General features: G+C 42.4%; 1 protein-coding gene across 1 annotated transcript; it reads left to right on the top strand.

Moving 5' to 3' along the window:
- The first annotated feature begins 564 nt into the window (after positions 1-564).
- LOC476394 (zinc finger protein 677) lies at positions 565-19,174 on the top strand. Its single transcript, XM_038527968.1, is given in 5 exon segments — positions 565-735; positions 5,944-6,034; positions 7,407-7,533; positions 17,794-18,980; positions 18,982-19,174. Coding segments are annotated over 4 exon segments (1,383 nt in total). The 5' UTR covers positions 565-735; positions 5,944-6,019; the 3' UTR covers positions 19,036-19,174.
- The last annotated feature ends 325 nt before the right edge of the window (positions 19,175-19,499 follow it).

The following is a 19,499-nucleotide window of genomic DNA, read 5'->3' as shown; positions in this document are numbered from 1 at the left end:
CTCAAACCGTTGAAGACATCAACTTAAAAGGGCAGGCAGCAGTCCCCTCACACTAGACCTGAGAGAAACTGGAAGGGACAGAAATTCCAAAGACATGTACTTGGGGGCGAGGAAACCATGCCCCATCCAGACCCCGTTCTAGCCTGGGGTCGTTGGGGCTCGCTGAACGCTGGCAACATTCCCGTGCATGCCCAACCCTGGCCGGGACAAATGGTCTTGGCCTAACACCGGATGGCCCACACACATACCCTTCCGGCTCGCCCAGTGCTGGAAGCTCTACCCCCAACTTCCGTCCGGCTCCTCCCTGCGGTCTTACTGGCTCCAAACCTTACAGTTTCCTTCGCTTCCAGGAGTTCCGCCCCATCCTGCCCGACGAATTCCACAGCGAGGCCGGGAATCTACTTGCTTCCCCACGCATCAGGAAGCCCTCCGCTAGACTCCGCCCTAATCCGGCCCATAGGCCTCACGATTCCGAGTCAACCCACAGTTCGCCAGCGCCATTACCGGAAGCACTACCCACAGGCCCTTCCCCAGTTCCGTCGTTCCAACCGCGCGCACGCGCAGTTTTCCGCCAACCCGGATGTAGCTGCACGGGAGCGAAGGTCAAATAGGTTTCAGATGGGTTTTTTTTAACATTCTCTTCTCTGCGTCACAGTCTCAGTCTCCAGGCCTACAGCCCTGGGGCCTGGGTTCTCCACGCACGTTAGCGTCCCCTCACCTGCGCCTCCCACCGCGGTAAGTCCCGCGTCGCCGAGAGACACGGATCCCTGCCGGCGGCGCTGCGGCCCCGGAGGTCCGGCTGGTTTTGGTTCAGCTGGTTCAGAGGCCATCCCCGCCTGGGGTCTTCCGAGCCTCGGGCCCACGCAGTCCCCGGCGCCCCTGCCCCTCGCGCCGCGTGAGAACAGGGAGAGGGGCGCGTGCGCCTCGCCCCGCAGCCCGGCCCGGCGGCTGCCCCTGGCCCTGGGATCGCGCAGACCCCCAGCCTCCTGAGGTCTCCGCGGGGCAGCCCCGCCTGTGGAGAGAGGACCGATGCCCGGGAAGGGCCCTCTCTTCGGGGCGGGCTCTCAGGAGGGACTTAGGTCCGGGAGGCGGCGGGGAGTCACGGAGCGGGTCCCCTCCCCCAGGCGAGGATTGGGGGGCCTCGTGGAAGCCGTGGCTGCGGAAGGGAGGCCAGGACAGCGGCCGACGAGGGAGAGGAGGAGCGGGAGAAAGAGAGGGAGAGAGGAGAGCGATCAGAGAGAGGGTCCGTAAAGATACGGCAAGCTGGAGGATGCGGGAGGGACTGGCGACGAGGCCCTAAGGGCGGAAGACAGGAACTCGGGAACGTCGCCGCGAAATGTGGAGGAAAGGGAGGCGCTCCAGAGGTAGGGGACCCCCTAGGAGAGGTCCCTGGTGAACAGAAGGGGGGCAACAAGGGCGAGGAACTTCCCACGCACGGTGGGAAGGAGGAAAAAGCTGTGGGCAGGCGATGCGAGGACAGAAAGCGGCGGCAGTGCGAGAGCTTAGCCAGACGGGGAGCCAGTGAGTCGGAGCTGGAGGGGGGTGTAAGAGGAAAGAGAGGAGGGGACGGGGAGAGCAGAGGGACGCCGGCGGGGCGGGGCGGGGGGGCGGCGAGGCCGAAATATGTAGAGATCCCAACGGTCGGAGCGCTTGGAAGCAACAGTAAGGATTTCCAGAGTTCCCCAGAAAGTGTTGGTGTAGAGAAAGCAAGAGAGGAGACAGGGGAATCACAGAAAAGGAGAACCAGTGGCCAGAATCAGGAGAGAGAGACTCGAACAGATGAATAGAAACCCTTCGGAGAGAGAGAGCAGGGGAACCCAGAACTGTGTGGGTGCTGGTTAATGGGACATGGTGATTAAGTTGTGATACAGGGACTTGTGTCTCCATAATGCATTCAACTTTAAATGTGCTTGGTTGAATTGAACAGACGAGAAAGAAAATTAGAGAACTGCTTGTAAGGCTCGTGTGCTTTATAATTATTAGCGTTATAAGATAGCTTGTATTTGCTACCTTTAATTGGCCAGAGAGAGGAGAGAGACTGTCTTAGTCTTATGGGTCACCCTCCTATCCTGGGATGGCATGGGAAGATGGCCTAGAACTACAAATTACAGAATGATGCTTTTTGAAGCACTATTAAAAGTGTTTCTTTTTCTTTTAAATGGATTTACTTTTTCTTTCTACTTAGTTTACATTTAGTTTTTTAAACCAAATTGACGTGTATTGGACATCTATTCTGTAAAGAATCATTACAAGCTTCTGCAATAAGCTTTGGCGACATCTTAAGCCAGCTCTTGTGAATCTTTTCTAAATATTAGGTGGTTGCATTATGGTGAAAGCTTTGACCCCCATGGGTTGCCTCAGTGGCTGAATCTGTTAAGCATCTGACTCTTGACACCCTTGATACCAGCTCAGATTGTGATCCCAGGGTCATCAGAGCCCCAGCTAAGACTCTGTGCTGGGGGTGGAGTCGGCTTGGGATACTCTCTCACCTTCTCCCTCTCAAAAAAAAAAAAAAAAAATTAAAGCTTTGACCCCAGAAGATTAACTAGATTTTTAAAAAATTCCAACCTGGTTTTTAAAAAATACTTTTTATGTATTTCAAGTGAGAAGCCCTGCGTTCTTTCTACTTGTTACCATATGTTGGAATATTCCTTTGTGGTTAGTAAATGATTTTGGGTTTTTTTGGTTTTTGTTTTTTAATTTTTTTTTTTTACTTATTTATGATAGTCACACACAGAGAGAGAGAGAGGCAGAGACACAGGCAGAGGGAGGAGCAGGCTCCATGCACCGGGAGCCCAACGTGGGATTCGATCCCGGGTCTCCAGGATCACGCCCTGGGCCAAAGGCAGGCGCCAAACCCCTGTGCCACCCAGGGATCCCTAGTAAATGATTTTGAACTATCACAGTGTGTATCTGGTAAGGGTGTCCATGATCTAAATAATCAGAACCTAGCTTAGTAAGTTAGTGTAATCTTCGACAGCATCTCTCCTTCCTTGATGTGATTGGTCTAATTAGTAAGATGTCAGCTCCAAAATAGATGTTCCCTTGAGGTCCCACAGGTCCGTTGTATGAACATAATGAAGGTGGGCTGGATGGACTATGAACTTTGTTCCAGTAGAACTGATCTATTCATGGTGAAGTAATAGGCTCAGAGTTGGTTTCCGTAGCTGATCCACTTTCACAGTATCCAGTACTCAATCTCTGATTTATCATTTTTTGAATTATCATGTTAAAAATATTTCCCCATTGATTAAGACCATGAAAGAAGTTTCTTTTGCTCAGGCATATTTTAGATGATTCTGGAATTTTTCATTTTTTAATGTTTTTGGTTTTTGGGGGGTTTTGTGTGTGTGTGTGTGTGTGTGTGTGTGCTTTTTTTTTTTTTTTTTAGGGAGTGCACTTTATTTATATTTATTTACCAATTTACTTAAGTGAGCTCCACCCCCAACATGGGGCTTGCTCTCTGGATCCGGAGTTCGAGTCCCATGCTGTACCTACTGAGACAGCCAGGCACATGGACTTTTTGAAAAAGACATGAGATGATAAGGATAAAGGCAAAGTGCCCCATGCCTCATTTAGGCCACCCTTCCAAAATTCAGTTACATGTAGTTCCCACTGAACTCAGGTGTGCTCAAGGTAACTTGTGAAAAGGCTTCCCTCCTAGGGCTCGGTGAACCCAGCTGCAGCATGGAGATGAAGGACAAGAGCAGGAAATCTGAATGACCATGATCCCTAAAGCAACTGAAATTTTGCATGTGTGTCTGTGTGGTATTTTTCTGCAGGATGGTTACAGTTGTGATTAGAAGATTAAGTTGGTCCTAACCCGACAATGAAAAATACTGTGAGGAAAGAGGCAAGGCCTAGGCTCAGAGCCAGAGAATAAATTTACAGAGTAAATCTGAAGCCAGGTCTTGTCAAACCCTGGCATTGAACTCTCCACTGGCTTCCCATCGCCCTCATGTATAAAAATCCAGACTCCTGGATATGACAGCAGAAAGCAAGACAACAAAAGAAAAATAGATTAATGCAAAAAAAAAAAAAAGGGTAGGCAAAAGACCACAATAGATATTTCTTCAGATGGATGGCCAGTAAGCTCATGTAGACATGCTCAATGTTCCTAATGATTAGGGGACTGCAACTCAAATCATGCCCCCTTGTGGGGCTATGCTAAAAAAAAAAACTGGGTAGGTTCAAAAGATGATAAGCACTGGAGAAAATGGGATGAAACTGAAAGTATTGTGCACTACTCCCAGGACTATAAATGGTGTGTTCCCTGTTGAAAAAATGTTAGTGATTTCTTTAAAAAATTAAACAGAATTTTCAGATAATCCACCAGATCCACCTGTGGGTACCTACCCAAAGAAATTGTGAACAGGAAACTGATCTGGTGCTTTTACGTTTTCTAAAACTGGCTAACTCACTGTCTTTATCTATCTGATTAGCAACATGTTGAACAGTAATCACTCCTTATTTTAAACATATTTTATCCTGACTTTCAGGACATTCAGTATTGACAGATGTCATCTTTTATTTGTGTGCGTTTTAATTTTCTTCACTCTGTTCACTTCTCAGCTGATTCACTTTCTCTGCCGATTTTTCCTCAACTCTCTGTTCTCTGATGGGAAGAGCACCCCATAGGATAGTCATAGACCTCTTCTGTACACCCAGGGACTTTTGATATCCCCTTATCTCCGGACTTTAAAGAGGTCTCCCAGGTTTGCATTCCATTTCAGACCTCTGCCTTGAATGCCAGATTGTGTTGTCCAACTGTGTCTCTGACATTTCTATTGGGACATCTCCACTTACAGTGTCCAAACATGACCTCCTGTTTCCTAGAGGTTTTCCAGTTGTGTTCCCTTAGTCCTCCACCTCCCAGTTCAGAGTAGTGCCATCTTCCTGGGCTTTGGTGACCATCTTGGCAGGCTTTCAAAATACATAGCACATTACAGGTTTTGTAATACATAGTGAGGGGGAAAAAAAGGCAATATCGGTGAAAGAGTACACGGCTTCCAAGATTCACCTGGGGTGGAGGAGAACAGTGTCAGAAGACCACAGCTGGACATTCCTGATCTTCTGTGACCTGATCCCATGCTGGTCTCCTCCCTACTGGGATTGAGGCCCACAGATATCTTTGCTATTCCTGGAGTCAGGGTCAGGACTCCCTCTTAGGGCTTTCCTAAGGTGGTCCCTCTGCCTAGAATTCTCAAACTCCTCGAATGTACATGGTGAACTTCCTCTCCAGGTCTTTGTTATATCACCTTCTAGTGAGGCCATCTCGCACACTGCCATGTCCCATTCCAGCCTCATCCCCACTCCATGTTCTGGCCTGTAATGCCTGTTCAGCATGAGTCTCTCTGCTCCTTCCTCTTGCACCATCTGGATACAGGGGACAGGGCCCTAAGAGGGAGCAGAGCCACAGGTGGGTGGGGTGGTGGGCTGGTTTCCTTGGAGTGGTGCTCCACCCTGACTTGCCATTGCATTGCTGAGGCATTTTGCATAATCTTCCTATGCCCAGTCCACAGAGATTTCTCTTCTTGTGTTTGGGAGCAACAGAGGCCAGCCTCTGTATCCAGCATCAAGCCCCAGGGCTCTGGCTCCTCCATTAATGAGGACTGAAAGCAGCCCCTGATCTAGAGAGAGGTAGAAAGTGCTGTGTGTCCTCTGTATGGTGGGTTAGCAGGGTGGGTCTGTGACTTTAAAGGGAGGTGCATAGATCCCCAGTGCTGCAGCTCAGGTGTGTGTTTCACCAGGAGGGAAGTGAGTTCTGCAGTGAGAGGCCAGAATGCTCACTTGCTGGTCTCTGTGTAGCAGTTTACTGTCCCTGCATCCCTCCTGTGGCAGTGGGCAGCAGAGGATTGACTACCACGTGGGGAAATCTTCCTGTGTGTGTGGTTGTGGCACAGAAATGTGTATGTTGCTAAACAGTGTATATTTGACACTCAGGATTGTTGTCTCAAGGCCCATCTCGCCTGGAAGAGAAGCCCAGAGGAGGCAGAGGAGGAAAACCTAAGAATCAGGAATGACTCTTTCTCAGGTAAAGTCCTAGCTCAGTTCCTTGTTCTGTTCTCTGCGTCCTCACCTCCACTTGGACTAGCTCTTTTCCCTCTCAAGTGTCTCTCCTGATGTATTTGCTCACATTCACCCCAGAGCCTTCCTTCAGCAGCTCTCTGCATGCGCATTCTAGCTCATACACTTCCATACCTTTATTTAATGGAGGTAGAAGTGAAATGTTATTCCAAAAAAATTTTTCACAGGGTTATTTGTGTAAGCAGGCTAAATAGAGTAACACTGACAGTGTTCTTTACGTTTAATACAATTTATGCATGTTTGTTGTACCAGAAATACTCAAATGAACTTGGATAAAAAAGGATAACAAAGAGATATTCTAAAAATAGGTGTCATCTAGAGACTACAGCTTTGATCTCAGTTATTTTCAGTGTGTGTTTGTTCCTGTGTACAAAAGTGTGTTTGGGCCAGAGCCTGTAGTATGTAAAAAAGATGTCATCATCTCGTAAATAACTTTTATTTTATCTTGATAGTATGTCTGAGATATTTTTCATGGCTTTAAATATTTTCTATAGCACCACATAAAAAAGTTAATAGCAGTAAAAATAGTGTGTTTATGCATTTGTGTGTGCATGTATGTATATTGACCTTTCATCCAGGTTTGTGTTTCAGCCTTGGACTTGTTTCAGGCTTTCTCCATTAGCAAACCCTCTTTGTCAACAGACTTTACTGTTGTGTTTCTTACTTCACCGTGTGGTGGTGTGGGTTCCATCCTAAAGCCTGACCCCTTGGTTCATTCAGGCGCAGGTCTGCAATTTTTTACCTGTTTAATACGAGGCATGTTCATTAGAGTATATGTGACAGACTTGGGTCCTGTGTAAGATGGGAACAAATACTAATTTAATTGGATACAATGTCCTTATCCGGTTTAACGCTTGTAAAGCATTAGAGTAATGCTTACTATATACGGAGTGTTCAGAACTTTAGATGGTTCTATCAAGAGATTCCCATTTTGCAATTTACACCTTTCGTTGACACTGTTATATAGACCGTATAGTCATCACTGAAGACACTACTCATGCTGTAGCTAACACAAAAATTACCTGTCATTTAGTATATGCAACATACTACCTAGAACTTGCATATATTTTACCACTTGTCGATATTTTTGCATTTGTGTGTTTTATCTGTCACAATATTGTAAAATCCTCAGTTTAGCTGATGGAAATGCTGTGATGGACAAGTATAATAAATCAAAATCAGGGACATATGACTTGCTCAAATGGTCTTTAGTGAATCTATTCCAGCACTCAATTCTAACTGACCTTTCTACCTCCTCTCATTTTTGTGAAATAAGTACTCTCCTGATGGACTCATGGTAAAATGTGCTTTCATTTCAGGAACCATTGACCTTCAGGGATGTGGCCATAGAATTCTCTGAGGAGGAGTGGGAGTGCCTGGACGCTGCCCAGAGGGCCTTGTACAGGGATGTGATGTTGGAGAACTACAGGAACCTGGTCTCCCTGGGTGAGGATTAATTTCCCTACAGAGGTTGAGAACTGTCCTGGGGTATCTTTGTGTTTCTCTTGGGAGTTTCTTGGAAGCTCCTGCCCTGCTTCACTGAGATTGAAGTCCTATTGATTCAGAAATGAAAAGCTTCCCATTGCGGCATCTGGATTTTAGCCTACCTCTGCACCTCCCGCTTTTATAGGTTAGTGGTGGTGCTAGAGGTTGAGGAGTAACAAGACTTCGTGTCAAAACTTTAAAATACCAGGTTGCCTGGTTTTATTCCTATAATTTTTTTGTTTGTTTTAAAGATTGATTTATGTATTCATGAGAGATACAGAAAGATTGAGGGAGACAGAGACATAGGCAGAGGGAGAAGCAGGTTCCCCACAGAGAGCCCGACACAGGTCAATCCTGGATCCCGGGATCATGCCCTGAGCCAAAGGCAGACACTCAATCAGCCACCCAGGTGTCTCTGCTTCTATAATTTTGATTCAGTAGTTCTGGGAAGAGAGCTGGATATCTGTATGTGTCAAACATTTTTCAGCGTTTGGAAGAAAAGTGTCACTGAACAAATTTATGAAGTGCTATTCTAGACCCATCTGTAATGAATGTTCTTGGTCTCAGCTGACAAAGGGCTGGGAAAACCCCAGGACATCATCTACCAGTTTCCATGTCAGCAGGAATCTCTTTCTGAGCTGAATATGAACTCTATTGTGGAGCAAGGGAGAGCTCTGGAACCTCAAGAGTGGGGTGAAACTAGCAGCAAAACCCAGGTGCGTGGGAAGGCGTCAAAGATGTGAACACCAGTAAGGGTCAGGTGGCAGAGAGGAAGTGACTTCCTGAAATGCCATTTGGGATATTCTCCCCAGATGGGATAGGTGGTTGGAAAAGAAGAGTTGATTTTTCATGGACTCTCAAAGGAACCCGTTCTATCCCTCCCTTATTCTCTTTGTATGTATGTTTCCTGCGCTCCTCAGTAGTACTGCAGCTCTCGTCCACAACAAGGGCAAAGTCTTCATCCTGACCAGATATGCTGGTCTCTGCCCCCTGGGGCCCTTTACTGGTTCAGCCTTGGGGAGCACATGGAGTGCTCTTTGTGAGGGCCATTCTTCCTCCTTTGGCCTCTCCTTCTCTGGTCAGTCATATATATCTGATCTGATGCCACCCCTCACCCTGACTGTGGGCCTTCTCCAGCTTGCATTCAGTTTCATGTGCTGAGTGACCTATCATGATAGAAACGTTGGCTACTCTTTTGCGTCTAGGGCTCGAGGCAGGTGCATGGGCTTTCTCAAGCCCTCTGCCTGTGTTGTGCCTCCACTATATCCTCATGTCCACTTTCACCCCTCAGCGGCATGTGTACTAGGAATAGAGTCGTTCTTCTGAGATTGCTACTCAGCAGTGCTGTATAGACAATGGGTGGGGAAAACCTTTGTTTGATTCCCAGTCCTTCAAGGGGAGTATATCTCAGGCTTCAGGCCCTCAGCCTGAAGACTACAGGCAGACCCCAGGTCCTGTTTGAATATCCCACAGAGTTGAACCCCTTTATTTTAGTTTACTGTTTTTTCTTTGTCTCCCTTTTGCAGTTCCTCTTTAGTCTGGGAGTGTGGGAAAGTCTTGGCTCTTCTGATTTCCTGGTTTCATAAGTTTGGATGGTTTGGCCTCTGAAATTTTCTTGGTTCTGAACTACAGTTCCTCAGTGTCTGAAAATTTATTCTCATATTTTCTGCTCTGATAACCCAGCCTTTAGGTGCTGGACAGCTTGTGGTGAAGTGTCTCCCATGGGGAGTTTTACTGGGTCAAAGAATATTCTGGTTGAATAATACTTATATTTAGATGTCACAGCATATCCTCCGAAGTAGAGACATGGGCCCTGGAGCATAATGGTCAACATGTTCTGGATGCTGATATTGAATATAGCCTGAGACTCTGGCTTATGGCTCCAGTTGTTCCTCTGGCTTTTCATGTGTCATGGAAGTGTCTCTCAAGATCATTGTGGCAGTGTTGATGGAGTACATTAAGGATCATCCCTCTTGATTTTACATGAACAAGTACAGGAGTTTATTTTAGGGAAAAAAATTGTCAGCCTTCATAACCCCATCTGTGATATGGCTGACTGAACAATTGTTTATGTAAGTGTTCGTTCCATATGTATGCTGTTCTTTCTTCAACAAATAATTTGTTGATTTGTTGTTTTGAGTGAATTTATGAATTCATGATGCCTACCTTGTTGAACTCTACCCCATTTCTGTAGTTGCTGTTCCTTTGATCTGCATGTTCCTTTGATTTGCATGTATTGCAAATGATCTTTTTATTTATGTATTTCATCATTGGTTATGTGTTTTTCATGATACTCATCAGTGGTTTTTATTTTATACCTGTAGTTTGTGGGACTATTTGATCAGGAAATGAATGTTATTTTATATATTTTATAAGATTTCCTTCCTGAATGTTAAGGGTTATAGCTGATTGGGTGTTTTCCCAAAACCTATATAACCTCTAGAATAGGGAAAATACATTTGTAGCTATCCTTTCCTAGGAGTGTTTCTTGATATATAATTGATTATTAAGAAACCCTTTCCTCAAGTTGCCTGGTTGGAAGAGCATGAGTCTGTTGATCTCAGGGTCACGAGTTCAAACTCCCATGTTGAGTATAGAGATTACTTTTAAAAAAACTTTTAAAAAGCCTTTTCTCATTTGAATGAGTTTGGATTTTTTAAATTGGGAATATTGGATGTCTTGAGAATATATTTTTGTTTGTAAGTGACTGTGTTCATCCCGGAATTAGAGGCAATTCATTCATAATTAGTTAATTAAGACACCTTCGTTTTTCTTTGGTATTTTTTACTTTGTCTAAACATAATTTTTTTGACTTTATATGAATTTTATAGATTTTTAAATTTTGTTTCAGATGTTTACTTTCCTTTTTTTTTTTTAAGATTTATTTATTTATTCATGAGAAACACACAGAGAGAGAGAGAGATAGGCAGAGACACAGGCAGAGGGAGAAGCAGGCTCCATGCAAGGAGCCCAACGTGGGACTTGATCCTGAGTCTGCAGGATCACACCCCGGGCTGCAGGCGGCGCTAAACCACTGTGCCACCAGGGCTGCCCCAGATGTTTTCTTTTAAGAATCCTCTCCCTATCTGTAGTCTCTTGATAATCTTCATTAATTGAGGATTTACTAATTTTGGGCAAATGCATAGTGATTTTTATTTATTCATGATAATTATATGTTTACTATTACATATAGTAAAAGGATCCCTCACCTCATGTCTTTTTCATGTGCGGAATTATGTTGAGATATCCATGATAGAATTTCAGGTAATGAGAGGAAGCCATCCTAAGAGAAACTATTATTTTTCCATAATAGTAACAGACTTAGTTTCTAATTTTAACATACTACAATTGGAAAATATTTATTTTTAGATATTTTCCAAAATTAATGACTTAGATCGTTAGTTTAAAAAGAATACTTTAGCTGGTGCCTGGGTGCCTCATTTTGTTAAGCCTTCAGCTCAGGTCACGATCACAGGGTCCTGGAATCTAGCACCATGTCAGGCTCACTGCTTAGCCAGGAGTCTGCTTCTTGCTCTACCTCTGTCTCTCCCTTTGCTCATGCTTTCTCTCAAATGAAGTCTTCAAAAAAAACTTTTTTTTTTTTAATTAAAAAGAACACTTTATTAGAGTGGAATTTCACATAACATAAAATTAACATTAACATTAATGGCTTTCATGCATTTAGCAGTTGTTCACCTACTGCCTGTATCTTTATTTTTGTTTTAAGATTTTATTTATTTATGAGAGAGAGAGAGAGAGAGAGAGAGGCAGAGACACAGGCAGAAGGAGAAGCAGGCTCCATCTAGGGAGCCTGACGTAGGACTCGATCCCTGAACTCCAGGATCATGCCCTGGGCCAAAGGCAGGCACTAAACCACTGAGCCACCCAGGGACCCCCCTACTACCTCTATCTTGTACATTTCCAGCAATCTACTGGAAATTTACTGTTTTACCCATTGAGCAGTTTCTCCACATTTTCCTCTGTCCCCAGTCCCTGGAAACTACTAGCCTGCCTTTTGTCTATCCATTCTATACAATTCTTCTTTTTCAATATTGTCTGGACCCTTTGGGCCCACTGCTGTTCCATATTTATTGGATCATGTTTTCCACTTCTACAAAAATGGTTTTTAGAAGTTTGATAGTGTCTTATAGAATCTCTGGTCAATATTACCATCTTTAAAAATATGAAATCTTCCAGTCTATTGTATGCTGTGTGTTTTCCATTTATTTAAATATGTTTAATTTCTATTAGCAGTGTTTTACAATTCTCAGTCTTAGAGGTCTTTCACCTCCTTGGTTAAATTTATTTCACAGTATTTTATTCTTTGGGTGGTACATTATTTTTTTAATTTCCTCTTCAGGTGTTCATTACAGTATATAAAGCACATCAGAGTGTTGATACTGTATCCTGCAGCTTTCCTGACTTCATTTATAACATGTCTTTCAGTGGGTATTTCATAGAATTCTGTATGTATACATTACGACATACTTACACAGAGATCATTTTCCTTTTTCTCTTCCAATATCTGTACTTTTTGTTGTTATATTACTCTTGTTAGAATTTGCAGAATAGTGCTAGATACCATTAGTGAACGAGGATGTCCATGATTTTTTTTCTTTTTTTTAAAGATATTATTTATTTATTTATTCATGAGAGACACAGAGACAGGAAGAAGTGGGGAGCCTGATGCTGGACTCCATCCCAGGACCCAAGGATCATGACCTGGGCCAAAGGGAGACACTCAGCCACTGAGCCACCCAGGTTGCCCCCATGTCTTATTTCTTACTTCAGAGGGAAATTTGTACTGTTTCATCTAGGATATTTGCTGTAGATTTTCATAAATAATCTTTAAGAGGTTGAGAAAAGTCCTTTCTTTCCTGAGTATGCTGAGTGTTTTTGTCAGAGTTCTAGAATTTTTCTTTTCTTTTTTTTTTTTTTAATATTTTATTTATTTATGATAGACATAGATAGAGAGAGAGGCAGAGACACAGGCAGAGGGAGAGATAGGCTCCATGCCGGGAGCCCGATGTGGGACTCGATCCCGGGGCTCCAGGATCCCACCCTGGGCCAAAGACAGGCACTAAACTCCTGAGCCACCCAGGGATCCCCTAGAATTTTTCAAATATTCTGCGTACAATGAGATCATTCTGGAGGTGGTTTTCTTTTCTTTTCTTTTTTTTTTTTTTTTCTGGAGGTGTTCTCCATTTGTCTTACTGTTAATATGGGTCATTACGTTTTATTTTATTTATTTATTTTTTTTTAATTTTTTTATTTATTTATGATAGTCACGGGGAGAGAGAGAGAGAGAGGCAGAGACATAGGCAGAGGGAGAAGCAGGCTCCATGCACCAGGAGCCTGATGTGGGATTAGATCCCAGGTCTCCAGGATCGCGCCCTGGGCCAAAGGCAGGCGCCAAACCACTGCGCCACCCAGGGATCCCTCATTACGTTTTAGATGTTTATATGTTGAATCTTCTTCCACTGTTGAATTTTTGGAACAAGTTCTTATTTATGTTGTGTAAGGTTTTTTTTTTTTTCTTTTTTTCCTGAGATTTTATTTATTTATTTAAGAGGACAGCATGAGCAGGAGAGTGATGGGCAGAGGAAGGGTTAGAAGCAGACTCCCCACTGAGCAGGGAACCTAACACAGGGCTCCATCCCAGGACCTCAAGACCACTACCCAAACCGAAGGCAGACGCTCAACTGAGTCACCCAGGCGCCCCTATATTGTGTAATTTTAATAATACTTTTCTAGGGGGATCCCTGGGTGGCGCAGCGGTTTGGCGCGCCTGCCTTTGGCCCAGGCCGTGATCCTGGAGACCAGGGATCGAGTCCCACATCGGGCTCCCTGCATGGAGCCTGCTTCTCCCTCTGCCTGTGCCTCTGCTTCTCTCTCACCTCTCTGTGTATTCTCATGAATAAATAAACAAAATCTTTAAAAAAAAAAAAACTTTTCTATTCAGTTGGCTGGTGTTCTGTTGAACACATACTTCTATATTAATAAGGGATATTATTCTGTAGTTTTCTTGTGATGACTTTGCCTGGTTTGGTATCAGAAAAATGCTGGTCTTAGAGACATCTAGGGTGTGTAGTTGTTTAAGAGTCTGACTCAGTTTTACCTCAGGCCGAGATCTCAGGGATATATAAGATCAAGCCCCATGCTCAGCATGGAGTCTGCTTCAGATTCTCTATGCCTCTCCCTCTGCTCTTCCTTCCCCAGAACTCACTCACTTTTTCTAAAATAAATAAATAAATCCTTGGGGGGGGGCAAGAATAATGTTGGCTTCAGAGAATAAATTAAGAAGTGTTCCATCTTTCATATCATGTAGTGCTCTTTTACTTACAAGGAACTTCCTCACCTTTTGTTTCTATTGGAAGCCTAAATTTCTCCCTTATTTTCAAAGGACAGTGTTTCTAGAGACAACTGATTAACAAGGACACCTGGGTGGTTCAGTGGTTAAGTGCCTTTGGCTTAGGGCGTGATTCCTGGGTCCAGGAATTGAGCCTGCTTTTCCCTCTATGTCTCTGCCGCTCTTTCTCTGTCTCTCATGAATAAATAAATAAAATCTTTTTAAAAAATTAACAGATTTTTTTTTTTGTTTTTTTTTTTTTGTCAGCACTTTAAATGTTATCCCATTGTCTCTGGACTTGATGGTTTAACTGAAAAATCACCTCTGATTGTCAAATGTGCATCCTTTGTATGTGATGTTCCCTTCCTGCTTTCATCTCTCTTTACCTTTGCCTTTCACGTATTATGATTTGTTGCAATGTGTGCCTCTGAATTTTTCCAAATTGTATGTTCACTGAGTTCTTAGATTTGTAGAGTCTTGTCTCTGAACATTTGAGAAATATGTCTTCCAATATTTTTTCTGCCTCCATTTCTTTCTCCTTTCTTTTTGGGACTCCCATTGTTCATATGTTGGCCCACATGATGTTGTCCTGCAGGACTATTAGACTCTTTATATTCAGTCTTTTTCTTTGTGCTCCTCAGACAGTAATTTCAGCCAATCTCCCTATCAGTTTGCTGAATCTTACTTCCGCCTCTTTAGATCTGATATTGAGCCTGTCTATGAAATTTTTCAATTCAGGAATTTTACATTACAGCTTCGGAAAATGTTTAGTTTCTTTTTCCATCTTCTTTTTGTTGATAATTTATTTAAACAGTGTTCTCTGGATTGCTTTTTAATTCTTTGTCTATCATTCTCTTTAGCTTGAATAGTTGAGTTAAAGTACGTGTTTAGGGCAGCCCTGGTGGTGCAGCGGTTTAGTGCTGCCTGCAGCCTGGGGTGTAATCCTGGAGACCCAGGATCGAGTCCCACATGGGGCTCCCTGCATGGGGCCTGGTTCTCCCTCTGCCTGTGTCTCTGCCTCTCTCTCTCTTGCTCTGTGTCTCTCATGAATAAATAAAAAATAAAAAAAAATCTTTAAAAAAAATAAGAAATAAAGTATGTGTTTAATTTAGTAAGTTCAAAGTTTGGGCTTCCTTAGGGCCAAGTTTTGTTATTTATTTAATATTTATTTTTCTGTCTGGGTCATGCTTTATTGTTGTATTGCCTCCTTTTTAACTTTCTGTTTACAACGGGAGATTTGGAATATGCTGAAACTTTGGAAATCCTTATATTTTCCTTTCCCAGGATTTTTTTTGTCTCTTGTGATTACAATTATGTGTTTGTTTCCCTCAAATTTTGTGTGGTGTATTTTCTTTGTTATGTGTAGTCATTGAAGCCTTTGGTTGACTTATTGGTTGCCTTTCCAGAGATTTCCTGAAACTCCTGGAACCAAACACAAAACAAACCAACTTTCTACTCTATGTAGATGTGTTGGGTGTGTGGGTGTGCTTATGTGTGTGCTGGGGAGTGCATGAAACATTTAGGGTAAGAAGTTTATGACAACAGTTCCTTACCCTTCTGCTTGCTCAGAATCTGATGGTCAGCAGGAGGGAAAACCTTGAGGGCTTCTCAGGTCTTTTCTCATGTGCCTGGTCCTGGGCATGTCTGCCACCTTCTAGGGTCTTCTATGTGGGGGATTTTCAAAGCCTTATTTCCCACTGCACCTCACTCCCTGGTGTTTTTCTCAGGGTTTTCTCTCATGAATAGATAAATAAAAACAAAAAAATAAAAAAATAAATGTTTGTGGGCAGCCCTGGTGGCGCAGCGGTTTGGCGCCGCCTGCAGCCCAGGGTGTGATCCTGGAGACCTGGGATCGAGTCCCACGTCCGGCTCCCTGCGTGGAGTCCGCTTCTCCCTCTGCCTATGTCTCTACCTCTCTCACTGTGTGTGTCTCTATGAATAAGTAAATAAAGTCTTTAAAAAAAATAAAAAATAAATAAATGTTTGTGACAAATGGCTCCTGGTCATCACCTACTTAGACATCTGAGGTAGACCAAAGAAAGGCAAACATTTTGAGCCAGTCCTTCAGGGAGCCAACAGGCAGATTAAAGAAACAAACAAATAACCAGTCACAGTCGTTTGAAGGTCCCATTTATTCCCTCTGGCTTGGGAAGCCTATACTTCTTGTAGACTCCCATCTTCAAGGCCACTTCCTGACTGTGGTGCAGAGCACAGAGTCAGGGCAAGTTAAAACAGCTACCTTTTTCTTGATTAAAAGTGTGCCTGATTGCTGGAATCCTGTGATGAATTTCCAGAGTTCCTATAAAGTTGGTTTTGATGGGTTTTGGTAGTTCATTTCCTGCTGGAGTCTCCTAGAGTTCCCTTCTTTGCCACTTTGCCATTTCCATGTCACAGAGTCCCATTGTTAATCTCTATAATATTAAATATTTATCAGAACTTCTATTTAAAAATGGGTGACTTAACATATTTTCTATTTATGATAATGTGTGCTGCTTCTGAAAATCAGCCTCTTTCTCTTCTTCATCTTATGGATGAGGTCTTTAGAATTCTGAAGTCTATGTGCTCACTTCGGCAGCACATATTACTAGAATTCTAAAGTCTATATACACTTTATAAATGAACATATTTATTAATTACTTCTGGATTTGCCTTGGGTTACTAACATGTTTATGATTTTTATTAAGATTAACACATAATTAATTTCTACATATATTACAGCATGTAACCACAGGTAAGTGCTTATTAACAATGCAGTATGCCTGTTTTGCATGGGTATATTTTTTGTAAGAAGTATTCAGAAGAGGGATCCCTGGGTGGCGCAGCGGTTTGGCGCCTGCCTTTGGCCCAGGGCGCGATCCTGGAGACCCGGGATCGAGTCCCACATCGGGCTCCCGGTGCATGGAGCCTGCTTCTCCCTCTGCCTGTGTCTCTGCCTCTCTCTCTCTCTCTGTGACTATCATGAATAAATAAATAAAATCTTTAAAAAAAAAAAAAAAAAAGAAGTATTCAGAAGAATATTTTATTATCCTTAAATGTTGTTTTAATATTGTATACAACACATTCAGTAATTGAATTTAATACGTTTTTTCAAGTATGATTCACCTATGTCCCTCCTATGAGGTTTTTAAGTTTTGGGATGCCTGTGAAAAATTTCTGTACTTCAGGGCAGTTGAACTTTTGACCACAGAACATTTGAAAATAAGCTTCCTGAAAATAATTTGAACTATGTGTAATTACTTTTTCATTGCTGAGGCATCTTGTGTTTCTAAACATTTGCACATCATGGTTGAGAAGCTTAATAACTCTGTTAGTTATGAATTATACTTCTGGTATAATATTTTTTTATTTTTTATTTTTTTATAATTTTTTTAATAAAATAATTTTTATTGGTGTTCAATTTATAATATCTTTTTTAAAAAAAGATTTTATTTACTTGAGAGAGAGAGCACACACATAAGCAAGAAGAGTGGCAGAGGTAGAGGGAGAAGCAGGCTCCCCACTGAGCAGGGACCCTGATGAGGGGCTTGATCCTAGGATGCTGGGATCATGACCTGAGCTGAAGGCAGACACCCAACTGAGCCACCCAGGTTCCCCTGGTATAATACTTTTTCATGTATAAAATATCCATCTTCAAACTGGTTAATATAGGGATCCCTGGGTGGCGCAGCGGTTTGGCGCCTGCCTTTGGCCCAGGGCGCGATCCTGGAGACCCGGGATCGAGTCCCACGTCGGGCTCCCGGTGCATGGAGCCTGCTTCTCCCTCTGCCTATGTCTCTGCCTCTCTGTCTGTGTGTGACTATCATAAATAAATAAGAAAATTAAAAAAAAAAAAACTGGTTAATATGAAGCTTATCATTATTTATATATTACAGATTTCTCTACTAGATGTATGAGCAAAGAATTACCACCAAAAGATGACATTAATAATGGAGAATTATTCCAAACATTGATTTTGGAAAGACATAGACTTCATGACTTTGATTTGAGAGAAGTCCAGCAAGATGTGAACAGATGTAAGACTCAGTGGCTATCTGAAGAAAAAAATGAAGGAATGACTGTATCCCATTACAAAAATCTCACTTGTAGAGAAGACCAAGAACATCAAAAATTCAGGAATAATTTCTCTGTAAAGCATAGTGTTTCCATAAAAAGTAGTAAATCTCAATATTACAAACATGATATAATTAATAAGGCACTAAAAAGCAAGGTAGGCTATTCAGGAAGCAAGAACAAAAATCGTTTGGACAGTAGGCTTGGATTAAGCTCTCATTCACATGTGGCTCAACTGCAGAGATTTCAAACCCATGAGGAAGTTTATGAAAATAATCAAGTTGAGAAGTCTACCAAAATGTCCTCAGTTTCACCACTTCAAAGAATTCCTTCTAGTGTCAAAACCAACATTTTAAATAAATATGAGAAGGTTCTTATGCATCCTTCATTACAGACACAACAGAAAACACCCAAAAGAGAAAAACCTTATAAATGTAGTGAGTGTGGGAAGACTTTTAGCCATTGCTCAACCTTAGCTAATCATCAAAGAATTCATTCTGAGCCAAAACCTTACAAATGTAATGAGTGTAGCAAAGTCTTTAACAGATTCTCAAACCTCACAAGGCATCAGAGAATCCATACTGGAGAGAAACCATATAAATGTAATGTATGTGGTAAGGATTTTATGATACGTTCACACCTTTGGGGACATGAGCGAATTCATACTGGAGAGAAGCCTTACAAATGCGATGAGTGTGGCAAAGCCTTTTCTGAGTGTTCAAATCTTGTTCAACATAAAAGAATCCATTCTGGAGAGAAACCTTACAAATGTAATCAGTGTGGTAAGGAATTTATCACCCGTTCTCACCTTTGGGGTCATGAGAGAATTCATACTGGAGAGAAACCTTACAAATGTAATGAATGTGGAAAGGCCTTCACCGGGAGTTCAAACCTTACTCAACATAAGAGAATTCATGCTGGAGAGAGACCATATAAATGTAATGTGTGTGACAAGGCCTTTAGTCAGAATTCAAGCCTTATCGTTCATCAGAGAATCCATACTGGTGAGAAACCTTACAAATGTCATGAATGTGGCAAAGCCTTTAAGCAGTACTCAAGCTTGAATAGACATCAAAATATACATAGAGGGAAGATACAGATGTAGAGCCTGTGGTAAGGTTTTATTAGATGTTCTCAACTTTGGAGTCATGAGGGAATGCATACTGCAAAAAAAAAAAAAAAAAAACTACAAGAAAATGGCATGGCCTTCATGCCATGACTTAACCTCAAGAATCACCAAAGATTTCACATTGGAGAAAACCCTACAAATACAACATGTGATAAATTGCTTAAGTAGGTTGTATGATGTACTGTATATGAAAGAATTCTTAGTGAGAACTAAGACTAGTTCTTGATTAATCAAGTAAGATGTTAAACTCTGCAGGAAAAGTAAAACTCAAAATGATTTAAAATTCCTGAGACAATTGATGTCAAAGGAGCAGGGGCATATGTGGAAATGCCCACTTAGCTTCAGTTTATACAGTCATTTGTCCTTTTAGAATTCTTGATGAGGTTACTTTATTATTGA

Source organism: Canis lupus, chromosome 1 (genome assembly GCF_011100685.1).
Source record: "Canis lupus familiaris isolate Mischka breed German Shepherd chromosome 1, alternate assembly UU_Cfam_GSD_1.0, whole genome shotgun sequence".
Taxonomy (NCBI): domain Eukaryota; kingdom Metazoa; phylum Chordata; class Mammalia; order Carnivora; family Canidae; genus Canis; species Canis lupus.
The sequence above is the reverse complement of the archived record's forward strand: the minus strand, read 5'-3'. Positions and strand labels throughout refer to the sequence as shown.